Genomic DNA, 24,127 nt, shown 5'->3' on the forward strand with positions numbered 1-24,127 from the left:
GCTTCCCTCTCTAATTCTGCAACCATTTTCTTCTGACAAAAAAAAGAAATAAAAATTATGTACTAAACTCTACTCCACATAGTTTACTAAAATTTACTATGTTTTTTTATGCTATAAGCTAAAAAGGTTCAAAGATCTGCTGCCTTGTATTGTGGGCACAGTAACTGGAAGAAAAGCAAACCTTTGTCCACTTTAAAAGTGTTACAACTGGAAAAAGTTTTGAAAACTGAATTCACACAACATGATGAAACCATAAGGAAATAATTCTTCACCAACGATTTAAAATGTGCTGAGTCTTTTTGCTTTTTGCGATGCAAAAAACAAACAAAAAAACAAAGCCTCCCTGCAGATAAAGGCATTGCATCCAAGAGCCCAGCTGCTTCTGCAACTGTTGAACTCAAGATTTGGATGCGACTCCATGTCCAGATTAATTTCATGGCGATAAAAAGGAGTTGCTGTTATTTGTAGTATGCATGTTATCTGACGCCATTGTTCCTCCCTGGCTCTTAAAGAAGCTCTCTGGCTCTACATCTGTCCACCAGGATTTTCAGAGCATTCTTCATCGGGGCGCAGCAACGCCACGATGTGCTCTACGCCTAAATATAGAAACATCACACACAGAATGTGCACACACTTAAAATGAGTTAAAGTTAAAAAGAATGGAATTATGGTAATGTTAAAAGTCTGAAAGAACAACCTGCTTTTATGTATTTGCTTTTAAATTCCAGTGATCATCCTCTAAAATCGCATCCATTTGTGAGTTTAACGTTCTCTGCAGCCACGTGAAGCGAGCAGCATGTACTGTGCGAGGAGCCTGTCTAAATAAAAGCCTGGATTTAATATTTTTTGCTGAGGGAATCTCTTCCAACAGCAACACTCTGCTTCCACAGCACTTATGGTAATAGGTGCAGTTTTTAAAGTCAATATGGTATCATTAAGTGCAATGAAGCGTGATCCTCGAGCACCGTGGTGTTAGTGTTTCCCTTTCATTCTGGGTGTTTCGTTCAAGGTTGACTTCAGAAATGAGTCAGTGCTACATTAATATTTTTATATGCACCCAGTGAGCATGCTTAATTTAATTAAGCAATAAAAAAAAAAAAATTAATAGCTAATCTAATATCAGTGTTGCTAAATTGGGTTCTGAGTTTTAGAAGCCAAAATCAAGTCAGGCTCTGTTTCCTTACTTGGCAGCGAAGGTTGCTGAGCCTCTTGGCAGTGGAAACTGGGCTGTTTCTCTCAAGTTGCACTTCAGCTTCAGATGCTGAGTGGATTGTTTTCACATTAAATATGGGTAATTTAATATCCGTTTATAAAGGTGTATGGATGTTAATGCACTGGTTGTTTTGAACGGCACTAGTGTTATCCACACTTCTGCATTACATGCATAAGCAGGCATCAGTTCTTAGTTTTTGAAATGTGAACATAATAGACTTTATTAATGATGAACTTAATTGTGTGAAAATTGGGGTAATTAGAGTAAGCTAATGGTATATCCACTGAATAAATCTGCATTCACATTGAAGAACACAATGATTCAGCACAACATATGGGATTCATATGAAAAGTATTCACTCCCTTGAACAATCTTGCTATGTTACAAAAACAAAATTTACTGTATTTAACACAAAGTGGCAAATAATTCTGAATTCAATGGAAAACAAAAGATGATTTTTAATATTTTTTGACAAGTAAGAAATCTAAAAAATGTGGTGTGCATTTTTATTTAACCGCCTCCAAAAGTTACCTCATTAGCAAATTTCTTGGCAGAACATTGGTGAACAAACCGCATTATGAAGACCTGGGAGAAATGTCAGAATTAAAGTGGTGGAGAGTTTTACATCACAGTCCGGTTGTAAAACAATATCCTGAGCTTTGAATGGAGCACTGTTCTGTGCATTATCCAAAAGTGGAAATAGTTGAGTGCAGCAGCAAACCAAAAAAGGCATGGACATTCACCTGAACTTACAGACCAGGCATGATTAACGTAATTAATAAGGAACTTAATGAGAAAAGCTACGAAGTGGCTTTTCTCTGGACATACTTTGTATACAGTCATGCATTTCGAACCTTCACTCCAGAAATCATTAAATGTCACAATATATTTGTTACAGCAGAGCTACTGAGAAAAGTGATAAATATGTGATGCAAGATTTTGGTTTCAAGCAGTATATAGCAGCTGTGCTGGTTATATAATACTTAGTATGAATATTGTACAACCTTTTACTGCACCTCCAGAGTTACATGACTCTGTCTTGAAATATGTACTAAGCTTATTTCAGAAGGTTTTTTTTTTTTTTTTTGTTTTTTTTAAGCAGCTGTCCTAAATTCATTTAATCGGGTTAAATCAGGACTGATTTAAGGTATTTTTCTAGAATCTCTTTATGAAACTGTCATCTATATAAAAAAATCTCCTTAAGGTGGCAAGAATTAATCTTGTGGCCCTTTCAGCTGGAGCTGAAAGGGCGCACTCAGTCACATGATTGACATTTATAAAAACGGCTAAAAAGAGGAAGTAATTAGAGAAGCCATGCGAGAGTTCTGGCCTGCCAAATTATGTAACCTGAAACATATGATAAAATGAAACAAGGTATCATTTTACAAAACACAATCCAGCTGACCCGTATTACCTCAGCTGCCCCCGCCGAGGTAAGCACGATTAATTCTTGTTGGAGTTTAGTGCCTCCTTCTTTGTTGTTACCTTTGGAGACTGTGATGGAGTAATGAGGAGACAATTAGAAGACCCAAAGATAGGCTCTGATATGAAGACGCTGGTCCGCTCCAATATAAAGATCATTTTGGTTCAGTGACTTGCAATAAAACACAGACTGAGCTGGAGACCATTAGGGCACCGAGCCCTCATCTGTTTCAATAGCACAGAAGCTTTAGCTGAGACAAAGGCTTTTGTCATGATCACAGAGCTCACTCTGTAGCCTGCAGAGACATCAGGCTGGTTTATGACAGACGGGTCAGCAGGGGGCGGGGCGCGGGGTCGAGACATACATATAGCTTTAATTGTGCAAATGCCAATGTGCATGAAAGTGTTTAGAGGCCTGGAGACGGGTGTGCATTGTGTTGAGGACTGCCCTGCAAACCTGGGGACGGAGCCCACCCTGGCTTTATGCGCTCCCTGATGTGAGACCCCTGATCGGGTCACAGTGGGCCGTGTGTGTTTGAGAGCGCGAGTGAGTCATGGTTGCCGGGTGCAGTGTGGCACCTGCTGCTGGAATGCTGGAAAAACAATCGATGTAATGTTGGTGTAAATGTAAGATCTTAACCACGAACTCTGTTGGCACATCTGGTCAATTAAATCCTGGACTGAAGTCGACATTGACTGGAAATAATCTTCTTGTTGACAGTCTGAATCACCTCAATCTTTAAAAGGGAATCGTACAAATGAATCAGACAAATAGGGTGGGGGGGGGACAGAAAAGGTAACAACAACAACAAGTGCTTTGTGGTGAGTTAATGTGAAGTTGGAATTTCTTTTTTTTTTTTTAATATTTATTTATGATTTTCAAGAATAAACAGGCAAATTACAGGACAAAACAACAAGGATAAAAAAACAAAAAAACAAAAAAAAAAAAAACTAACCAGAATCATCAAAACAAAAATCCACAGAACAGAACAATCAAAACACTGTCAGCTTACAAAGGGTCTGATAAGAGGATAAAATGCACATCATATTCTAGAGTGTTATCGAGCATGAGACAGAGTCCAAGCGAGTAAGAGACATTTCTGAGGACATTGAAACAAACAGCCCACCATGGAATATGGAATAACAAGAAAAGATGAACACAAGTTATAATCACAATAAACAAGGCGAAACGGTAAATGAGTAAAATAAATTATTAGAAAATACAGGTCCAGATGTAAACGACAGTTATTTTAGCCTATTATTTTGTATGTATCTATTGAAAGGACCCCACACATCCAGGAACTTCTGATGATTGTCAGACAAAGAGTATCGAATCTCCTCAAGATAGATACAGGACACCATATCATTAAGCCATTTCTTAAAACAAGGCGGTGTAGAGGATTTCCATTCCCGTAGAATAACCCGCTTTGCTACCACTAAACCAAACATTAGAGACTGTTGTAGGGACATGGGAAGAGCAAGAGAGGATTTAGAGCAACCCAAAATGATCAAATGCCTATCCGGGCATAGAGGCTTGCCATAAGCATTGCTATAAAATTCAAAAATCTTGCACCAGAAGTCCATTAGTTTAGGACAGGAGCAAAACATGTGACCCAGAGTCCCATCATCTAATTTACATTTGTCGCATTTTGGTGAGACGCAGGGGAATAGCCTATTGAGTTTAGTTTTAGAAAAGTGCAGCCGATGGATAACTTTGAATTGAATAAGTTGCAGTCTAGAGTTAATGGAGCAGGTCTTGATTCTTGAAAGAGACAAATCCCATTGCTCATCCGAAATCTCACCAAGTAGATCAGAAGCCCAGGCCTCTTTTATATGCCTAGTAGATGGGGATGAACTGAAAAGATGAACAAACTGAGAAATTAGGTTTTTAGAGGTAGAGGGCTTTCTTATAAGCTCGTAGAAACTATGCTGTGCCGGTAAGGTTTCATAGTGGGGGAGGTGCTGTTTTACAAAGTTCCGAGCTTGCAAGTATCTGAAAAAATGGCTAGAAGGAAGACCAAATTTTGATTGTAGTTGCGTGAAGGAAGCAAAGTGATTATTAATGTATAAATCCTTAACAGCAACTATCCCCTTATTTAACCAGTGCTTAAAAACTACATCCATATTACCTGGCTTAAATGCTGAATTCTGACAAATCGGAGCATAGATGGACAAGCCAGGGAGATTCAATACATTCTTTAACTGCTTCAGAATCCTGAGTGAATTTCTTAATATAAAATTATCCTTCAACAACTGAAAGGACAAAGAAGGATTGGAAAACAATACTGCAGCTGAGGAAGAAGAAGTAAGCTCTAATAACGCAAGGTTTTCGTTCAATGGCCATTTGGGTAGTAGCGAGTCAACCAACTCACCCCTCGAACAGAACTGAGTCCAGAAAACCCAGGATCTGGCATTACACGCCCAGTAATAGTATCGAAAAACAGGAAGGCCTAGGCCCCCCTCCGCAGTAGGTTTCTGTAGGTGAGACTTTGATATTCGAGGGTGCTTACCAGCCCAGACAAAAGGGATTATAATAGAGTCTATCATCTTAAAAAAGGAAGCAGTGAGATAAATGGGTATATTTTGAAAAAGATAGGTAAATTTCGGAAGGAGCACCATCTTGACAACATTGATGCGACCAATCAATGAAAGAGGAAGGTGCCTCCACATGTCAGCCATGGATTTAATTTTGTTGATTAAATCCAAAAAATTATATTTAAAAAGGAGTTTAGGGTCTCTTGTGATATTTATCCCCAGATACTCGAAATGACTAGTGGAAACTTTGAATGGCAGATTGCTAAGAAAAGCAGCGTTCAGACCATCTGAAAGAGGCATAAAAAGACTTTTATCCCAATTAATAGTAAAACCGGAAAGCTTGCCAAATTTATTTATAAGTGTAAGAAGTGGAGAAAGAGAGACTGTAACGTCTGAAAGGGTCAGGATAACATCGTCCGCATACAGGCCAATGGGACTATCTGTAGCATAGTCTGAAATGCCAGTGATCAATGGATGGTTCCTGATGGAAATAGCAAGGGGTTCCATGGCCAGTGCAAATAGCAACGGAGAAAGACAACACCCCTGTCTGGTTCCGCGATGCAATAAAAAAGAAGCAGACCTGTCGTGATTAGTCAGAACTGAGGATCTTGGCTGAGCGTAAAGCATTTTTAGTAAAGTCATAAATTTATCGCCAAAGCCAAATTTTTGGAGAACCAAAAACAAATAGTCCCATTCAATTTGGTCGAATGCCTGTTGAGCATCTAATGAAATAACTGCGGAGGCAGGAAGGTTGGTCTGGTACATAACACTTAAGAGTCGACGAGTGTTTGAAAAGGAATACCTGTTGGGGATAAAGCCAGTCTGGTTGGGATGGATCAGATGAGCTATGTGTTTATTTAAACGAGTAGCTAGTACTTTGGCTACTATTTTTTGGTCACCATTTAGTAAGCTTAAAGGACGGTATGAGGCAACATTAGAGCAATCCCTGCCCTTCTTCAGGAGAAGACAGATATGAGCATCATACAAACTCAGGGGAAACACTCCCTCCACCACAGAAGAGTTCACCATACGCAGAAGAAGAGGGGCAACCAGATCCAAATAACATTTATAGAAATCTATTCCAAACCCATCCGGACCACAAGCCTTACCAGGAGATAAAGAGTGTATCGCGGATTTAATTTCTTCAATAGTAAAACTAGAGTCCAGGTGTGCCCTGGCGGATTCATCCAGGACAGGTACATTTAAATTGTTTAGAAAGACTTTAATATCCGTGCTGGTAGCACTACTCCTGGAGGTGTATAAATCACTGTAATAATTGAAAAAGGCATCATTAATGAGTTTAGGATCAGTTAACAGTTGGCCAGAAGGAGAAGTAACTTTATGAATAGCTCTATCTGCCAGTGTGCCTTTTATTTGTCTAGAAAGCAATCTATCAGGTTTGTCCGCCAGCTCAAAATGCTTTTGTTTAAGTTTGCGAATGCAATTACCAACTTGTTCCCCAAGCATGTGGTTATATTCAGATTTTATCTTCAGAATGGCATTAAGTATATTTTCATCATTTGAGATCTGGTACCTGTCCTCCAAAACAGCCAATTCAGCCTGAATATCTGCAAAACGCTGTGATCTGGCCCTTTTGACCGAAGACTGATAAGAAATAATGTTACCCCTCAGAACCACCTTAAATGTCTCCCACAAGACTGAATCAGACACATCACCTTTGTCATTAAAAAGAAGGAAATCTGCGATTTTAGCTGAAATGAAGTCCTTAAGTGCTTGATCCGAATTGATGGGGGGGATAAATTTCCAGTTGAACGATGGAGCATGAAGATTAAAGTGGATCTGAAGTAAGAGAGGGGCGTGATCTGAAATTAAGATCCCGTGATAGAGAGAACTGACTGTACGAGAAATCAATTTAGAATCAATTAAAAAGTGGTCAATTCTGGTAAAACTACCATGGGAGGGGGAAAAAAATGAGTATTTGCGATCGGAAGGATGCTGAAGCCTCCAGATATCCACTAAGTTTAGTGACTTAATGAGATTATTTAAAACAGACACTGATTTCAAAGAAGAGGCAACCTTATTGGAGGACCTATCCAACACTGGATCAAGATAACAGTTGAAGTCACCTCCTATAATCATGTCCCTATTATTAAATTGTGCAATAATATCAAATATCTTGCAGAAAAAGTCGGGGCAGTCACAATTTGGGGCATAAATATTCAAAAGGGCAACAGGGATGGAATTAATTTCGCCAGTGACAAGCACATATCTCCCCCCCGGATCTGCAGACATGGAGTTAAAAATAAATGGAATAGACTTGCGGATAAGGATTGCAACCCCTCTAGCCTTGGAAGAAAAATTAGCCTGGTAAACCTGAGACACCCATGACGATCTCAACCGTCTCTGCTCAGTTGGATGAATATGAGTCTCCTGCAGAAAGATAATATCAGATGAAAGTGATTTTAGATGTGAAAACACCTTCGCTCTTTTAAGTGCCTTACCAAGGCCTCTACAGTTCCAGGAAACAAAATTAATAGGACTCATGCTCGACTTAAAAGTGCTATTATCCTGCATTTATCACAACGTAAAAAAAGCAGCTGACAGGGTAAACAAAACAAAACACAGGCAATTTAACAGCAACAACGCAGAAACAAAAACCCCAAAACTCACCCTTGCCGCAACATGAACAAAGCGGCATATCCCAAAATCTAGAGTGGAGGCTGCCGGGTAACAGAGCAAAAAAAAAAAAAAAAAAAAAAAATCACAAGTGGGTAATCTAAACACAACACGCCGTGTTTACCTCCAGAAATTGTATAGATGTTAATATGCACCAAAGCTTAATCGAACTAGCAGACTAACTAGCACAGAATGATTAACAAAGTCATTTAATATGAGACAATGAATTGGCAAACCGCTCTGCATCAGTCGGTGAAGTGAAGGATTTCACAGTGTCATTTAAAGACACTTGCAGCTTGGCAGGAAAACGCAGGGAACATGTGGCTCCGGCCTCCACCAGCCTCTTCCTCACGGAGTTGAAAGCCTGGCGCTGCGCTGAAACCTCTGCTGTGTAGTCTGGGAATATGAAAACTTTCTGGCCGTGGTACATCAGAGGGGCTTGCTGTCGACTCAACCGCAGAATATTCATCACGTCGCGGTCATTGTGGACCCTGGCGATGATAATCCGAGGACGTTCATTAGGAAGTGGCTTTGGTCTCAGGGCACGATGCGCCCTATCAATTTTAACGGGCTTGGGAAAGCTGTCCTGTCCCAGCAGCTCAGAGATAAATTTTGAGACAAATTCTGCAGGTCGAACCCCCTCTACACCTTCCCTGAGGCCAACAATCCGAATGTTTTGTCTGCGCGAGCGTCCCTCCAAGTCGTCAACCTTTTTCTTAAGAAGGCCGTTAGCCGCCGCTAGCTCGCTACATGATGACTCCAGGGCCGAAACACGGGCATCGGTAGAGGTTAGAGCCGAGTCCATGTCATCCAAACGGTGCCGGACCTCACTGTGCTCTGTCTGCAGGGTTGTTAAACGAGCTTCAATTGAGTCCAGACGTCCTTCCAGTGATTTCTTGAGAGTATCCACGAGTGTGTAGACTTTAGAAAGATCATCTTTGTGGCTATTGACGGCGGCTAGTATAGTCTCGTTGCTAACAGCGGAGCCCGCATGAGCAGTCGACTTCTGGGCTTCGTCTTTCCTAGGCATGATGTGAAATGCCAAAACTAAAATAAACTGAAGAGACGGGTGCTAGCTACTCACTCGGTGAAAAAAAATAATATATTTGGTGCAGTGAATAAGTTTTAAATGAAGGCAGTGACACGGAGCTCTGGAAAACACGTCTACTCCATTACTGCACACTAGCGCCCCCTTGAAGTTGGAATTTCTGAATTCAAAGTCAACAAAAGTCCAAAAGTGCATCCCAAGAAACTGGAATTCCAGCTTGGAAAGCCAAAATCACAACAAAAATCCCCAGAAAATCACAGGTTTAATGTGAAGATGACCTTTGTGCATATGGAGCCAGAGTTCCAGGAGTTTTCTGTTTGTCTGCATCTCTTGCAGTTTGCATCATGTCACTCTAGCACAAGCACTGTTAAAGAGGATGTTTTTTTTTTCATCCTGTCAAAATGCTGTTCTTCATGATTCTCTCGTACTGTGGCAGAAATACATGTGCATATTTTAGCAAGGCAGTCTGATTCTAACCCCTATTGGGAGCAGTCTTAAATAGTTTCAGGTTTGTCCGTTGTACAGTGGAGCCCACCACTCAGTTGTGGCATTTATTTGCAGCCAATTGCAAGTTCTTTCAGCCAAACGCGTTACTCTATAGACTGGCTTGTTCATCAGCAGCTGACATAGGAAAGAGCAGAGAGACAGAGCTGAGACTGACAATCCTGATATATCTTTAAAACTTTAGTTTTTTTGCTGTATTTAATTCCCTAAGAGGCATTCTTGAGCTCTCATGATTTTTTTTCTGCCAAAAACCTTTCAGAATCGAACCACGACAAAAGACAGACCCACATCTGAGCCCTGATATGACCACAAGATGATGTAAACCCCCATGTGCCACAAACGTTCGCCAATTACCCTCGCAACTGGGCGTGGATCAGAGTGTGAGGCATTGTGGTGTCAACCTAAACTGTTCTTATACTTGTCTGGAAAGCTTTTTTTTTTTGTTTTTATCTCTACATGTTTACACAGATTTTAATCTAAATGGTTCTGCTGTCCTCATACACCAACACCCAAAGTCTTCAGAGGGAAATCTTGTGTCGGTCAGAGTAAGCGTCAAGTCACATCTTCCGGCGATTACAGCCAAGTTTTTAAGCCTTGACAGATGAGAGCCGTGCAACAACTTGCTTGTTTCATCGCATGTCGCACTGTGTGAGGTGATCCTAGCTAAAAACCTTTGTTTGAGAAATGTGTGTCAAACAGAATCAGTCTGAGACGTGTTGATGTTCTTGGCGACTCTTTTAGAAAGAAAAAATGGTCAGATTTCTGTCTGAATGCGATATTGATTTCATCCAAATTCTCAGAATCGCATTTTTTTTCCCTCTTCATTCCTCTAGCAGAGTCTGAAGTTTCATACCGCTAAGCCACTGCAGACGTCTTGATTTAAAAAGCAGCAATAAAACCAAAAACAATGGGAAGCCACGTGGAAAGTATGATGAGGTTATGCTGGGAGAACGTTTTAGATTTTCCGGTGCTTTTTGGGAGAAAAGTCATGCCGTGTTTAACAGTGAGCGCTTTATGAAGGGAGTTTCTTAGTTGAGGTTTTCTGCCTTCAGCGGTTTGTTAAAGCCTCTCGTCACAATCAAGGGCAGAAGGGGAAACGGTTTCACCCAGGTAGCTACATAAATATACAGTAGCATTCATACTCGCAGAGAAGAACAGCACACCCCATGTCTCTGGCCCTTTCCACGCCCCTCCTCTCACCTCCCACCTTTTTTCTCCTCTTTTCAACCCCTCCCTCCATCTATCTCTCCCTACCGTTCTCTCCCCTTTTGAATTAGGTTCATTCTTTCAGCCTGTTCTCCCTCTGAGCGTTTCTGCACCACTCAGCTCCTGTGAAAACTCCCTGTCTATGTGTGTGTGCGTTAAGAGGAGTTTTATGTGTGTGCACAGCGCTGTGTGTGTGTGTTTTGTTTTTTTTTTAAAGAGGAGCTGAAGTGCAGTCGTTCATCAGTGTAGCTGACTGCAGCCGGGGGAATACTCAGATCTCCGCGTCGCTTTTCAACTTACAGCTGCTTGTAGGACTTTTTTTCTTTTAAAGACTAACTGGACTTTTATTTTTCACCAAGCCAGGACTGCAGAGCTGCTCACTCTTTGTCCCATCTTCACTGGAACTACCAATATTAATTTTTCCAGAGGTTCTTCCAGGATCGTTAAATTTTGTTTTATGTATTTTCCCGCTTTCTGAGTTCTGTTGCAATTTAGATAATTGCTATTTCATCCTCATTCCCTACTTTGACTTGAGATATGTTAAACCTTTAATGGAAATTAAGAGCCCAGCAAGAGTGCAAAGGTGAGCCTGAGCAATAACTTTGACAGTACCTACGACACAGAAAAAGTTTCTCACACAATGGAAGCAATAAGTGCAACGAGAGGCATGAAGGGCTCAGGTGGATGCTGATCCTGACCAGGACAATTCTGAACCTTTGCAGATTTTGATCTCTTGGAACTGGATGGGAAGGTGAGTTTTAATTGCTTGCAGAAACAGCTTGAATGTTTTTGTATAAGAATGACATTAGCTTAATAATAGGAGTGTTACTGGAGGCATTGTGAGGATCCTGGGGCTTAGCTCAGCCCGAAAGTACTTTAATTTACCTAGACAGCAAAGTCATTTTTCTGTCATTTAAAATGAAAACAGTAGCAGACATGTTGTATGAGTTATGGTCTGCATGGGCTGCTTTTTTCCAACGTGAAATAAAAAAAAATGACCACAATCTTTTTACTGTGTTTTATAGCATCGAGAGTAAAACACACTCAAAGAAACTACCTTTAACTACCTTTAAGGATAAAAAAGATTAAATTTTCCTATTTTTATTTATCTGCTTTAGCAGTAAACCTTCTGTGTTTCTCTTTGTGAGTGATAACAGAAACGTCTCAGATCAGCTTAATGTGCCAAGTTGCATCAAATCAACCTGATTCTTGTAGAAGAAGCAGTCTAGGTCTGCTGTTTCTGCAGCTGGATGCAACATTTTGTCCCTCATCAGACATGGCCGTACTTCTCTGGCTAAGATGCAGATATTGTAATACTTTAAAACTTGATACATGACATTTTTGACAGAGATTTTTTTAATAAATGTAGCTGACACATGACTTGTCTTATCAGAATGGATTCTTTAGGCGTCCACTGTTGTGTAGTTTTAACAACAAAAAGTGACATTTTGTATGCATTACAAAAAAAACTGGTGGCACAGCTTAACATCATTTATCACTTTAACCATTTTTAAAATTCTTCACAAGTTTTTAACAGTGCATTCAGCATTTAGCACATACATTCAGAAACTGTCAAATACACGACGTATGTCTCATTTAATGCATGAACAAAGAAGTTGTAGTTATAACTGGTGGAAACCACATGCTCAATAAGGTGCACAACACATGTGTGCAGCATGTACAAGACATGCTGCTAGGTTTTGTGACACTGATTGTATGAGATACAGAGAACAGGCAAACAAATCTGCTCAGGTTTTATGTAAACATACAGATAATGCAGTCATATATTACAGGATTAGTAAATGATTTTATTAGATTTATGTTGATGAATTTGATCCCAAGTGGAATAAGAGACTCCCTCCCGCCCTGCATGGGTTTGCTAGTACAAACAATGAATGGATGGAATAAGGGACTATTCACTAAAAATCAGGGCTGCAGCCTGAATGTCTAGGTCTAATACCGCCTTTGGGTAAAAGGTCATACATGATACTGACTCACAAGAATGAGCAGAGAGGATATTCGAGGATTATTTATGGAGAATCTAAAAGTCCACATTTTCGTGCACGGGATCGTTCAGAGATCACAAACTGTTTTTTTTTTTAAAGCAGTATGACAATTTAGCTTATGCATTGAGCTTTTTTATGCTTTTCTACTTTTTGTAAAGCCCTTCTGCTAAAAGTGATCCCTTTTTATGTTTTTAAAAATGGAATAACAGTTTAAAAAAATCTTCTTTTTAAAGATCTCTGTTCAATATTGTATTATCCAAGTTTGATCAGTCCTAATAGTTCAGGTTTTAGAAAGGAAAAGTGACGTTCAGACTGTGAAATAACCCTTAAGTTTAGCACCGCACGATGACCAACAGTTAGCTAGATGTGCTACGCTCAGTTATCTTTGGTTATGTCTCAAGAATTAGTTTCTGTTATACTTAAGAGTAAAACGAGTTAAAATAAGAGTCTAAAAAGTCTAAAAATAAGATTCAGGATGTCAAACTTAAAGCATGCTCCTTTACATTTGTAGCTCGTACAAATAGCTGGAGCATCTGCCAGAGAAGCTCATACTGAAAGCAGTAGTCACTTTGACAAAACTATTGTGATAATTTAATTCCACAACATCCCTAGTTGCTAATGTAAAATGTTGTTGCTTTAGCTGCATAGACTGGGCCATCTGAAGAAGACTTAACAGCTGTTAAATCTTTACTCAGCCAGCTGTTTTTAGAAACTCAAAGTGTGCAACAATACTATTCCCAGACCATTGCATATCAAAGTATCTTTCATGTTTTGTTGATTGCTTGTGGGATACAGTGAAAGCTGAGATCTTGTTTCGCTCACAGCATTGAGTTGTCTTTCCTCTGAGAGCTCTTTGGAGCAGATCCAGTCAGAAGACCAGAGGCGGCTCTGCAAGGTCTTAATTCACAGCAGCTTCTGTTTCTGACAGAGCCAAGCTGTGTGCTCACGGTGACCAGCAAACTTCATTTGCTCTAATTGCACCTTTATTGTTATTTAATTGCCGTACTTTACTGAACCCCAACAGCGAGGTCATTTCTAAAAGTCATATGTTTCTTGGCTCTGATCAAATACAGAAACTGTACTTTGATGCAAGTTTTGTTGCAAAAGATCACCTGATAATTAAGGACAATATGTTCTGATGCATCAATAGAAACTGCTTCAGAACCTTTTTTTCTCATTCATCCATTAATTTTCTTATAAAATAAAAAAAAATTATTTGTCAAAATCACGATGGGCAGATCTGAAGGAAACTCAAATACTGATATTAGCTACATAAAAGCCTGATCTGTGCATCTCCCTGTTATTACTTTTATCAAAAGTAAAATTGATCCAGTCCATCCTGACTGACCTGACCAGTGGAAACAGTCATGAGACACATTTAGCAGAAAGCGACCCCAACTCTAATCCTCACTGTAAATTGAACCCACTCCAATTGCAACATTTCTTTTTCCGATTTAAGCCTCCGATACTTGGGATAATTAATCCAAATCAAACAAAGATTAGCCACAGGTTTGCCGGCTGGGAAACTTCCCCTTCATGTTGCAGGGCCAGATGGCTCAGTACCAGCAGCCAGCAGAGTGCTGCGGTCTCGCTGCTTCTTCATTTTACAGGGTTTCTTTCTGAGCACTCAGTTTATTTGCCTATAATCGCCTTTCATTTACTGGTTCACCTTGTTTCAGCATAAAATCCCATGAACACTGTTTAACTTCTGTTGTGAAACTGCTTCACTTTGATTGCTGCACTTTGGCGTGTTTGAGATCGTATTTAGATGAGACTGTGTGAACTAAAGGGCTCTGCTGCAACAAGTCACTGTACTTTCATGCTTATGAAGCAGAAACAGAGGATGAGTGCAAATTAATTTTCTCGTGATTTGCACTTTTAAGCGCTGGTGTAAATCAGTCCATTTTTTTGTCAGCTTATCTACTACTTTTTAGTTTAATGTCTTTAGTGAATCATCACTTAACTAAACATTTTTCACGCCACTGGTGGTCTGTGCGCTTCATTTTTTTTTTTGAATGTGCAGAGGAGAAATGAAGCACTCCTCACCTACCTGTAAATCTGAGTAAGACTAAATGCTGCCCCAGTACCTGCTCCATGCTTTGGCTCCTGCCTCGGGTTTGTTTGCAGAAATCTGCAGCATGTCCAGGTTCTGCCATGCTTCTCCAACAGCACCTGCCTTTCCAAGGCTGAATATCTCGTCTGAATCAAAACACAACAATTGCTCCTAATGGTGCTTTTCCAGCGTTGGTTTTTGTTTGACAGACCAACCTGGAGTGTTGCACAAGTCGCATCCAGCTTTTTACATGCCTCATGAGTTAGTGTGTACGAATGAGAGTGGGACCTTTTTCTGACTTTCAGCTACTAGAGTTGGAAGTCAGGAAAAGGTGAGTCTCTTGGATGTTCATATTATTTTTGAACCATAGCTTGTTGTCTATGATAAATTGTCCAAACGGATAAAACAGCAGATGAAAACAAAACTATTAATCACACGGCCTATTGTTTTTCTTCTTTTACATCTTGAGGCTTCATTTCAACCCGTTTCACTGCACAGTTAAAGTACAGGAGTAAGTAACTTTACAATCTTAAGAGGCATTTTGGCATTTGCTCCTCCTAAATAAAGTGCTTGCAGAAAAATTGAGTTTATGTTTGTGTGCAAAGTTAGCACTAACCACAAGTTAAAATAAAATGACCTTTTCACCTAATTGTAGGTTGAAAAAAATAAAAACATTACACTTTTAACAGAAGAGAATGTCGATATATACGTGAATAAAAATATTCTAAATTCATATGAAATGAATAATAAAAACAAACACACACATCTCCCCATTGAGTCCAGGAGACAGACACCAGACAATGGAAAAAAAATAGAGGCTCAGGTATATATTTTGCAGACTACTGGAAAAAAAGGAAAGCATTTTGCTATTTGTTACATTCTGTTGTGATAATTCATGCATGTAGCTGAGCTGTGGGTTGGGCTGCAGGCTGCTGGCACACACAGCGTCAGAGTTATGTGGGATAAAGCTCAGCGTAAAAGCATACAAACCCATTTAATTAGACCTCCCTAAATAAATTCATGAATGAGTAAGCATGTTTAATAAGATTCTGTAAAGTAAATTAACAGAAAAATAAAATGTATGGGTGCGAAATCTGTGCTTTCCTTTTCACCCAACAAGCAGTTTCTTTGTAGAAACTCTGTAGTTCCCATTTGTGCAGCAGTTAACTCTTCAGATTGAGTTTTTTTCTGTCTGTGTTTATGTGCCTCCCTTTCAGCCGCTCTTTGAGTTCAACTCTTATCCCTTCTTAAGATTTTCCTTCTTTTCCGCAGAGCAATACATGCGATTATATGCCGACATGGTGCGGAGACGTAGAATCCCATTAAAGCTGACCACTCTAACCCTCCTCCTGTCCTCAACGTCTCCTGCCAATCAAAGTCAGCCAAAAGTCACCAGATACCTGCTGCTTGGCATTTTGCTCTTTAAAGTGTAGACCCCTCCTTCCGCCTCACTCGCTCCTTCTCATTCCTCCTTCTCTTCCACCCATCTCTCCTGCCTTTCATTTCTTGGTCCCAGGGAGGCTTAGCCTTGTTGGTTGCTGGCCAGGGAAACTCTTTTCTCTCTGCAGGCAAAACAATTGTCTCCTTTCTTTCCATCACATATTCTCTTTTTTTTTTCCTTCTCTATCCCTCTATACGTTTTCATTCTTTTCATGGGACTGTATGCATGCAGGCATGCTGCAGGCTTCAAGTGCTCCAATCCCTGCGTCTTGTCCTTTCAGAACTTCCCTCCAGTCTCACATGCTGTTTTTTCTTTCTCTGCCTTCTCAGTTCTGCTTTGTGCTTGTAAATCAGATTTCTAACAACTCTGCTTTGTTTTGTTATATATTTATGTAGTTCTGCTTTCACCCTTTTTCACAGCTCTTATCATTTCCTTTAGTTCTTTCCCAGATATCAGATGGCACCCTCCCATTACGGCCTTCGTCTTGTGATTATAACCTGTTTATTTTTATTTCTTCTCCTACATCTGAGTTGATATGTGCTGTGCCTCAATTCCTTCTTGTTTCCTTATGCTACTTTACTCAAACAACTTGGTCAACAAGTCCATATTAGTTGGAATAATTTGCTAATTAAATCCTGGGTCAAACATAGACCCATCCATTCTTGGATTCAGTTAACAAAACCAAGTTGGGTTCTTGACTTGAACCAGCATATGGAGCTGGTTCAAGTCAACCAGCTCCATATGCTGTACTTTCTTTCTTTAACAGCATTTAATGTTAACATATGAGCATAACATGGTCACTGGATCACATCAGAGTAGAGTCGTACAGATGACATCACGGCGGTTGCTGTCGCTGTAAAACAGGATTTCTACATTTATAAATTAGGAGCAAAATCTTCCTTATCTGACAATATAATGTTATTAGGATCATGTATTGGTGATTAGCATAAACCCACCATTTGGATTAATTTGAGGGTGTCAAACATTCATTCTTTGTTCCACCCTGTGAAAGTGAAAGGCTAGAAGTTAAGTTGCTAATATTCATTCACTCATTGTTGCTTTTGGTGCTATGGTGTCGCACTCTAACCTCTCTCTGCAAAGGCGCGTCTCACCCTGGAGGCGGCCTGCTTTGTCTGCCCGTCTTATTTAGGCTTGGTTTTGACAGGACAGCTTGGCCCCTCGTCTCCCCCCTCTGAATCTATGTCTGTCTTTATTTTTAATCCATTCCCTCTTGGCATGCTGCCGCTCCATGTCCATTGAAGCCGAACTGAATGCAACTGTCGGTGAGCCTGGTGGCTTTTTTCTTCTTCTTCTTCTTTTTTTTTATTGAGATGCTTTATGGAGCATGCAGGAGATTTAAGGAGTACTCAAGCTCAAGAGTGGGTGTCTGAAGAACTTAGTGCTGATTGGGAGGTGTGTGTTGTTCAAATAAACAAGTTAGTTCAGAGACATCATGCTTTTAAAGTGTGAGTAACACAATAACACAATAAAGTGTTAAAACGCGAAGTAGAAAGAAAGAGACGCTATGTGTGTGTGTGTGTGTGTGTGTGTGCGTGTGTGTGGGTGTGTGTGTGTGTGTGTGTGTGTGTGTGTGTGTGTTTTTTTTGCAGGCTCAAGGTTGAGCACTAAGCTGCAAAGATGCTCGCAGTATTTTCAAGGAGATGGACGTCACCGCCCTCGTCAGCTGGAGCGCCGTGACTCGCGCTCAAGCGCAGTTCACGTCACAGTTCCTGGGAGTGACAGAGGCTCCAGTGAAATCCTTACTCTCCTGTCGGCTTGTATAAGCCAAACGACTGGTCCCATTGTCCCGCCGAGTCTCCCAGAGCTGTGTGTGTGTCTAATGATGTTGTCTATATGTGCTCTCATCACTTTAATGTTTTGTTCCGCTGCGCCTGTACGTCTGTGCATCAAACCTCATAAAGGCTGGGTTCACGAAAGTGGCGCTGTGTGTACTTGAATGTATGCTTTTGTGCAATCATCACATGTATGCGAGTTTGTGTGTGTTTATTTACTGCAGGGTACGAGGGAGTTTATGCCTCCTTTCAGCTCTGTCCTGTTGTGTTGTGGACTGGCAGCCATGAGCTTATGAGAGCTCTCCTGTCTCAATGCTTCAATAGCTCTATTATTCATAAAACTGAAAGCCAGCCGTCTTGGCTGCGCTCTGTGTCTGTGTGCAAGTGGAAGTTGTCTTTATGTTTTAATTCTTCACAGCATTTTGATGGCAGTGCAATGGAAATCGAAGAAATTTGAAGAAAAACATGAAGAGCAACTGAACTTTTTTTTTTTTTGGCCCTTTGATTTCTTGGTTCCTGTAAAAACCGAAAAAATAAATAAATAAATAAATTTAGCTTCCTTTTGTCTAGGAAGTCTGGGATTACCATAATTCACTTATTTTTCAATTTATTTTTTGACTTTTACTCTACCTTCTTTATTTTTTAGTAGCTAAAAATCGACATTCAGTTTTGAGCACTGGTGCAAAGTTGTTTAAGATTGCAAATGTTTTTCTTTTATTTTAATTCTTACATCACAGAAGATGTTAGTTCTTAAAGGAGGTAACAGATGAAAGGCAGTGATGAGGAGTAATTGTCAAGAGATTAAAATAAAATAAAAAAAAACATTAAAAACCTCAACGCTAACTATGAGGTGCAACATAAGGAAGGAGGCTGGTTCCAGTGAATAGCTGTACTGTTCCAGCAGCCCGGCAACAGAGTCCAAAGTACTAGAAGAAAGGTTTGTGTGTGTGTGTAGGTGTGTGTGTGTGTTTCCAGTACAATACCACACAGATACATTCCTGATGATTAGTTTACAAACCGGTGACCTGGTTACTGAACCAGCTGTGTAGAGTGAAATAAAAACATATCCAACTCGAGTCATTGTTTCTCCTGAGACTTTTTTTTTTACTTTGAATTCTGTAAATCCTAAAATACTCTCATAAACTGTTAAGTCAAGCTGCGATGTATAATTCAAAATAAATACCTGAATATTCGAGTACTGCTTTTAGTAACTCAGCTCTCACATAGCAGTGATACCTTTATCCACAGCTGCAGGCTTACCAGCAATGGGATGGTTTCATGCAGTCTGCAAAAGTGGAGAAAGAAAGTGGGAGTGGGTTTTCTGTCTTGGCAGTGCGAGAGGTTGTGCCGGGCTTGGCATTAGGTTAGGGGCTACATATCTCTATCTCACACATGCTGTCTTCATTGCTGTGGTCAGCTTGTGTGTGTGTGTGTGTGTGTGTGTGTGTGTGTGTGTGTGTGTGTGTGTGTGCGTGATTTAAACTCTGTTCCTGGTTCTTGCTGTAAACTGAAGGGATTGTAGTGCGGCTGCCATAATAGAGGTTGGCATTGACACACCCTGGCATGAGCATCAATCTGATTCAGACTAAATATACCTCAGTGTGTGTGTGTGTGTGTACACACGGGCATCCCTGGCACAAGAAGTGCTCCTTTCTGAATCGTCTCCCTCTCTCTGTCTCTATTTTTAGGTCCCTGTGTCCAGGCGGAATGATTTTGTCCTGTCTTGGATGTGAGAGGTGATCTGGGTCGTCCTTCGTAAGAGGACCAGAGGATATATCCAGAAGACTCTTGGGAATAAGTCTGACGGCAACTACAAGCCAGGATAGCTCTTTTTTTTGTTTGTTTGTTTTGTTTTGGGGTTTTTTTTTCAAATCAGGAGAAACACTTTGCGTGACGATGAAATAGAACTGGACGAGAACCAGATAACTAAATCATCTCTCAGTACAAATACTCAGCACTCAAAGCGGCCAAAGCCACTAAACACTAGCTTTTGATAGAAAGCGATTTATGAAAAGGGCGCCAAAATGATGACCATGATGATGATGATGATGGTCACCTGCAGCTCTCTGCTGGTGCTCGGGATGGCTGCTGCTTACTCTTCTTCCAGCTCAGTAACCCGTGCTTCATCTTCATCCTCCTCCTCATCTTCCTCATCCTCCTCTCCCACCTCCTCCTCCTCACCACGCATGAAACTTTCATACAAAGGTAAGGACACGTCTCTCTGCAAAGGTCAGTTTGTCCTAAACCTACACTACCGATATAAAACAAGCATCCGGACACAACTGAATGCTATACGCGTGCATGCATACGCCAACAGCATGGAAATACAGTGGCATGATTGTTTGATCCATTTCAAGTTTTTTAATGTTAGAGGAGGCAGCTAACTGCCCAGTGTGACCACAAAAACCAGGGATGTGTGCCATCGCTTCAAACTGGCAATTACAGTCTGAAGTCAGTCTGAAGGACAAGAGGTTCACTGGAAGCTGCCAAGCCAGCTGAAATTTGTGCCGGCTTCAGTTTCAACTCAGGGTGACATGTAGGTCAGAGATGGAAATGATGATGACGAATGATTAAAAGCTTAATAAGTTAGCATAATGAGTGGTGGCATCATCGTGTCTGAGTAATATTTTATGTTTTTGTTAAGAACAAAAGTCTCATGTGTGTAACTAAAATTGTTCCAATTCAGTCACAGATTGAAAGAAAATGTTCATCAAATTAAAATGGTCGCCAAAGTTACAAACTCTTAGTTTTTCTGCTAAAGCATCAGCAAGCAACAACATGATTGTATTTCAGAGCAACACAAAAATGTAAATATAACTCATCATTATCTTTAAAGCATTGGTTTTGTGTGCTTAGTAACTAGCTTATGCTATAAGTAAGTTTACAGCTTAAGTAGCTAGATTACTTAAGCTAGTAGTAAGCTTAGAGTTTAGAGAAAAACTAAGATTAACATTTTCTTTCAAACTGAGACTGAATTGGAACAATTTTAGTTACACACATGAGACTTTTGTTCCTAACAAAAACATAAAATATTACTCAGACACGATGATGCCACCACTCATTATGCTAACTTATTAAGTTTTTAATTATTCGTCAACATCATTTCAATCTCTGACCTACATGTCACCCTTATTATTGGATTGAAATCTGTCTTTTTTTTGATTCAGCACGTTTTTTATTGGAGTCTAGGTTGTTTTAGCCGCACGATAGTAAGTCTGAGTAATAAAGTCCCTGATGTGATGCAGGCTGCCTTTTTATGGCATCAGAGTCAGAGCAATAACAAGCTAATAAAGCCTTTTAAATGTGTAAATTAATAAGGGTTTGGTCTTGTTTTCTTAAACTCCTTGTTTAAGTTAGGACAATGGGGGAGGATATTTTTCTAACTTCTCTGGCCAGTAAGCTTGTTTTTTTTTTTTTTGTTTCCATTTGCCTGGGTGGACTGTTGTAACTTAAATTTACAAAGACAAGCTAGATTTTCCTGGGCACCGTTCCCCCTAGATTTGTTTTTGCCAACTTTGTAACGGCAGTCACTCATTTTTTCCATTGAAACCATTACTGATGGAGGATTGTGTCCGTCCTCGTCATAAGTCACTTGCCTTGGGACACACAGCCTTGAAATTTTAAGTAGATAACAAAAAAAAATATTTTAATCAACCACAGAATATTGCAGGCTTGTAGCCAGCTGACTTTAATAATAAGAAATCATTAAGTTTCCAATACATTGCTTTGATATTTGATATTTTTCCAAGTTATATTTTAGAACAGAATAGAAAAAATACACTTTATCCCCAAGGGGATATTGCTTGTTTGCTGTCAAGCTATTCCATGCAAAGTGTTAAATATTAGTAAATATAACAAAGAGCTATATAATATTTCTAACAACAAGATCAATTCGTAATGCACAACATATTGGAGCTATCCTTATTTTCCTACTGCTAACTCTCCTACAGAGCATTTGATCAATACTTATCACCGTTCTTTAAAGGTTTTAGATACACTTTATTATTCCTTTATTTATACCAAAAGGAGCTACACAGTTAGTACAGAAACATTTTATTCCCACAGAGATGTGTCACCTGATCTTTATTTTCCAAATGTTTATGCTGCAGATGATAATTTAACAAATACACTGCCTATAAATCACCTAAATTTTGCTTGCCATGTTTAATTGATTACTTTTTTTTTCTAGAATTGCAACAGTACCACGGCGTGCGGCGATTTGAGCTGGAGCGCTCCTGCTGTTTTAGCGCCATGCTGCTGGACGAAGAGAGGGGCAGACTGTTCGTAGGGGCCAAAAACTTCTTGCTGTCACTCTCATTGGACAACATTGCCAAACAAGAACACAAGGTATGTTTTAAATATGTTTTAATATTGAAGCCCTTTGAATAGATTGTAATTACTAACTTGGGCATCAATTTAACCACCCTGAGATGTACTGGCGACCTCTCGTCCACTCCACTTCCTGCCCAGTGACAGCAGGCCTTCCACGATCGTGGACAATGGATAGACGTGTTTGTGTACTTAAAGAAAAGCTGTGAAATAGATTCTTTTATTTGAACCAAAAAGAGATGGATTATCGTCCTTCATGCTTATCACAAAGTAGATTAACGTGTAATTCTGGCAGCAAAAGACGGCCTCTTGGGAAGTGAGACCTTTTTGCAGGCTGCGTTTACTGGAGGAATTAGTTTTTGTCTGCTCTTCCAAGCAAGAACACAACACACATGTTTGGAAAGGATTTGAAGGTGAGAAAGGAGACAGGGAGTTACACAAAGTTATTTTCTGGATTGAGAAGATAAAAGAAAGATAGAAAAAATATGTTTTCAACAAACATGAAAAGAAAACAACTCTTTAACAGAAACTTCAGACATAACAATACATAATAGTCATAATCTGCTTTTTAAGTTAGAGACTTATACTTCCAAAGTCCTAAAAATACTCAGTGAACTACCAGTGTACTTTTACAATAAGAATGTACAGTGTTTCTGACAAAAACTATAGTTATGTGTGCTACATAAGCAAAACACAGTCTAGTGGCAACATGTGTCCACAGCTGTTTGGAGTAAATTACATGTTTGACGTGTGAGACTTGAAAGCTTTGATGGACTTTGGCATGTGGGTGAGTTTGATTTATGGCCAGGCATTGCAGGTTCACTGTAGCTGATGTCTTTTACACTTTGTGGTCACGTGTGCAGGGGAAGAAGGTATCAAAGGAGATGAAATCGGAAATGACAGACTTAGACAGAGGGAAGAAACAGGAAGTGAGTTGGGAGATAAAATGATGACATTTTATTAAAAAAAAATAAAAAATGTCTAAAAACTGGAGTCCGTCTTTACAAATCTTTTAACTGGCTGATATATTTCTAACCTTTTCTTCCATTTTTCAGATCTATTGGCCAGCTCCCGTTGACTGGAGAGAGGAGTGTAACTGGGCTGGAAAGGACATCACTGTAAGTCCTGCTTCCTTCTTATTTGTTTTTCAGTTTCTGACTCACATAGAATCAGGCAAAGGAAAACCTTTACAAAGTGTCTCTGAAAAATATAAAAATAGCTAAACCTCAAGCTTGGTAAAGAACTAGTTCAGTAAAAATGTTACTGCGGGGGAAAAGTCAGAATTATCGTCATATTTTTTTTTCTTTTCCAGCTAAAAAGCACAATTACAAAGTACAACATTATAACTTCTTGTTTATGAACCTTTGGAACATCAGACCTCTTATGAGCCCACAGCCATCACACACTTTACACAGAGCATGAAAATAAGGTCTATGGAGGTGTCCACTCCTACCCGGACCAACACAATACTACCTTTTAATCCACTGGAGTCATGGGAGTCATCACAAGACAGGATCACAGCATGTAAACTGATAACATGCAATAATAGGTGCAGCACCCCTACTTTTAGACCTACCATGTGGTGAGATCACTTCCTCAATAGCTAGTTATTTTAAACCTCATGTGACTGAGATTTACACTCTGATGAAAAGTCAGAAACATTTGTTTTGTTTCCTCCCCACACCTAAGAACCCGAAGGTGTAGATGCCTTATAGAGATCAAATTACTTTGGAGCTGTGGCATAGCAGCTTGTACTATGATTACGGTTAAGCTGTAGTTATACTGTTTCCTATTTTGTTAGGTATAATGGTCTATGGACCCATTACATCAGCCTAAATATGAGGGAAAATCATGAATTTGATTAAATATACTAATATTGTTCTGTCTGTTTTGTATATCACATATATATTGGGATAAATTATGTAAAATTAAAAATATCT

General features: G+C 39.7%; 1 protein-coding gene across 2 annotated transcripts in view; it reads left to right on the top strand.

Moving 5' to 3' along the window:
• Nucleotides 1-10,259: 10,259 nt before the first annotated feature.
• Nucleotides 10,260-24,127, top strand: part of sema3b (sema domain, immunoglobulin domain (Ig), short basic domain, secreted, (semaphorin) 3B) — a 34,746-nt gene continuing 20,878 nt past the window's right edge. The window contains exons 1-4 of one of the 2 annotated variants that reach the window (XM_088011300.1): nt 10,260-11,316; nt 19,547-20,063; nt 22,048-22,205; nt 23,243-23,305. In XM_088011300.1, the coding sequence (XP_087867426.1) occupies nt 19,883-20,063; nt 22,048-22,205; nt 23,243-23,305 (402 nt within the window). In that variant the 5' untranslated portion in view covers nt 10,260-11,316; nt 19,547-19,882. Of the gene's footprint in view, nt 11,317-19,163; nt 20,064-22,047; nt 22,206-23,242; nt 23,306-24,127 lie in introns of those variants that run through there. The other variant, XM_088011301.1, reaches the window with a different exon arrangement.

Source organism: Poecilia mexicana, unplaced genomic scaffold, assembly GCF_051168715.1.
Source record: "Poecilia mexicana isolate PSO_F unplaced genomic scaffold, ASM5116871v1 scaffold_12, whole genome shotgun sequence".
Lineage (NCBI taxonomy): Eukaryota > Metazoa > Chordata > Actinopteri > Cyprinodontiformes > Poeciliidae > Poecilia > Poecilia mexicana.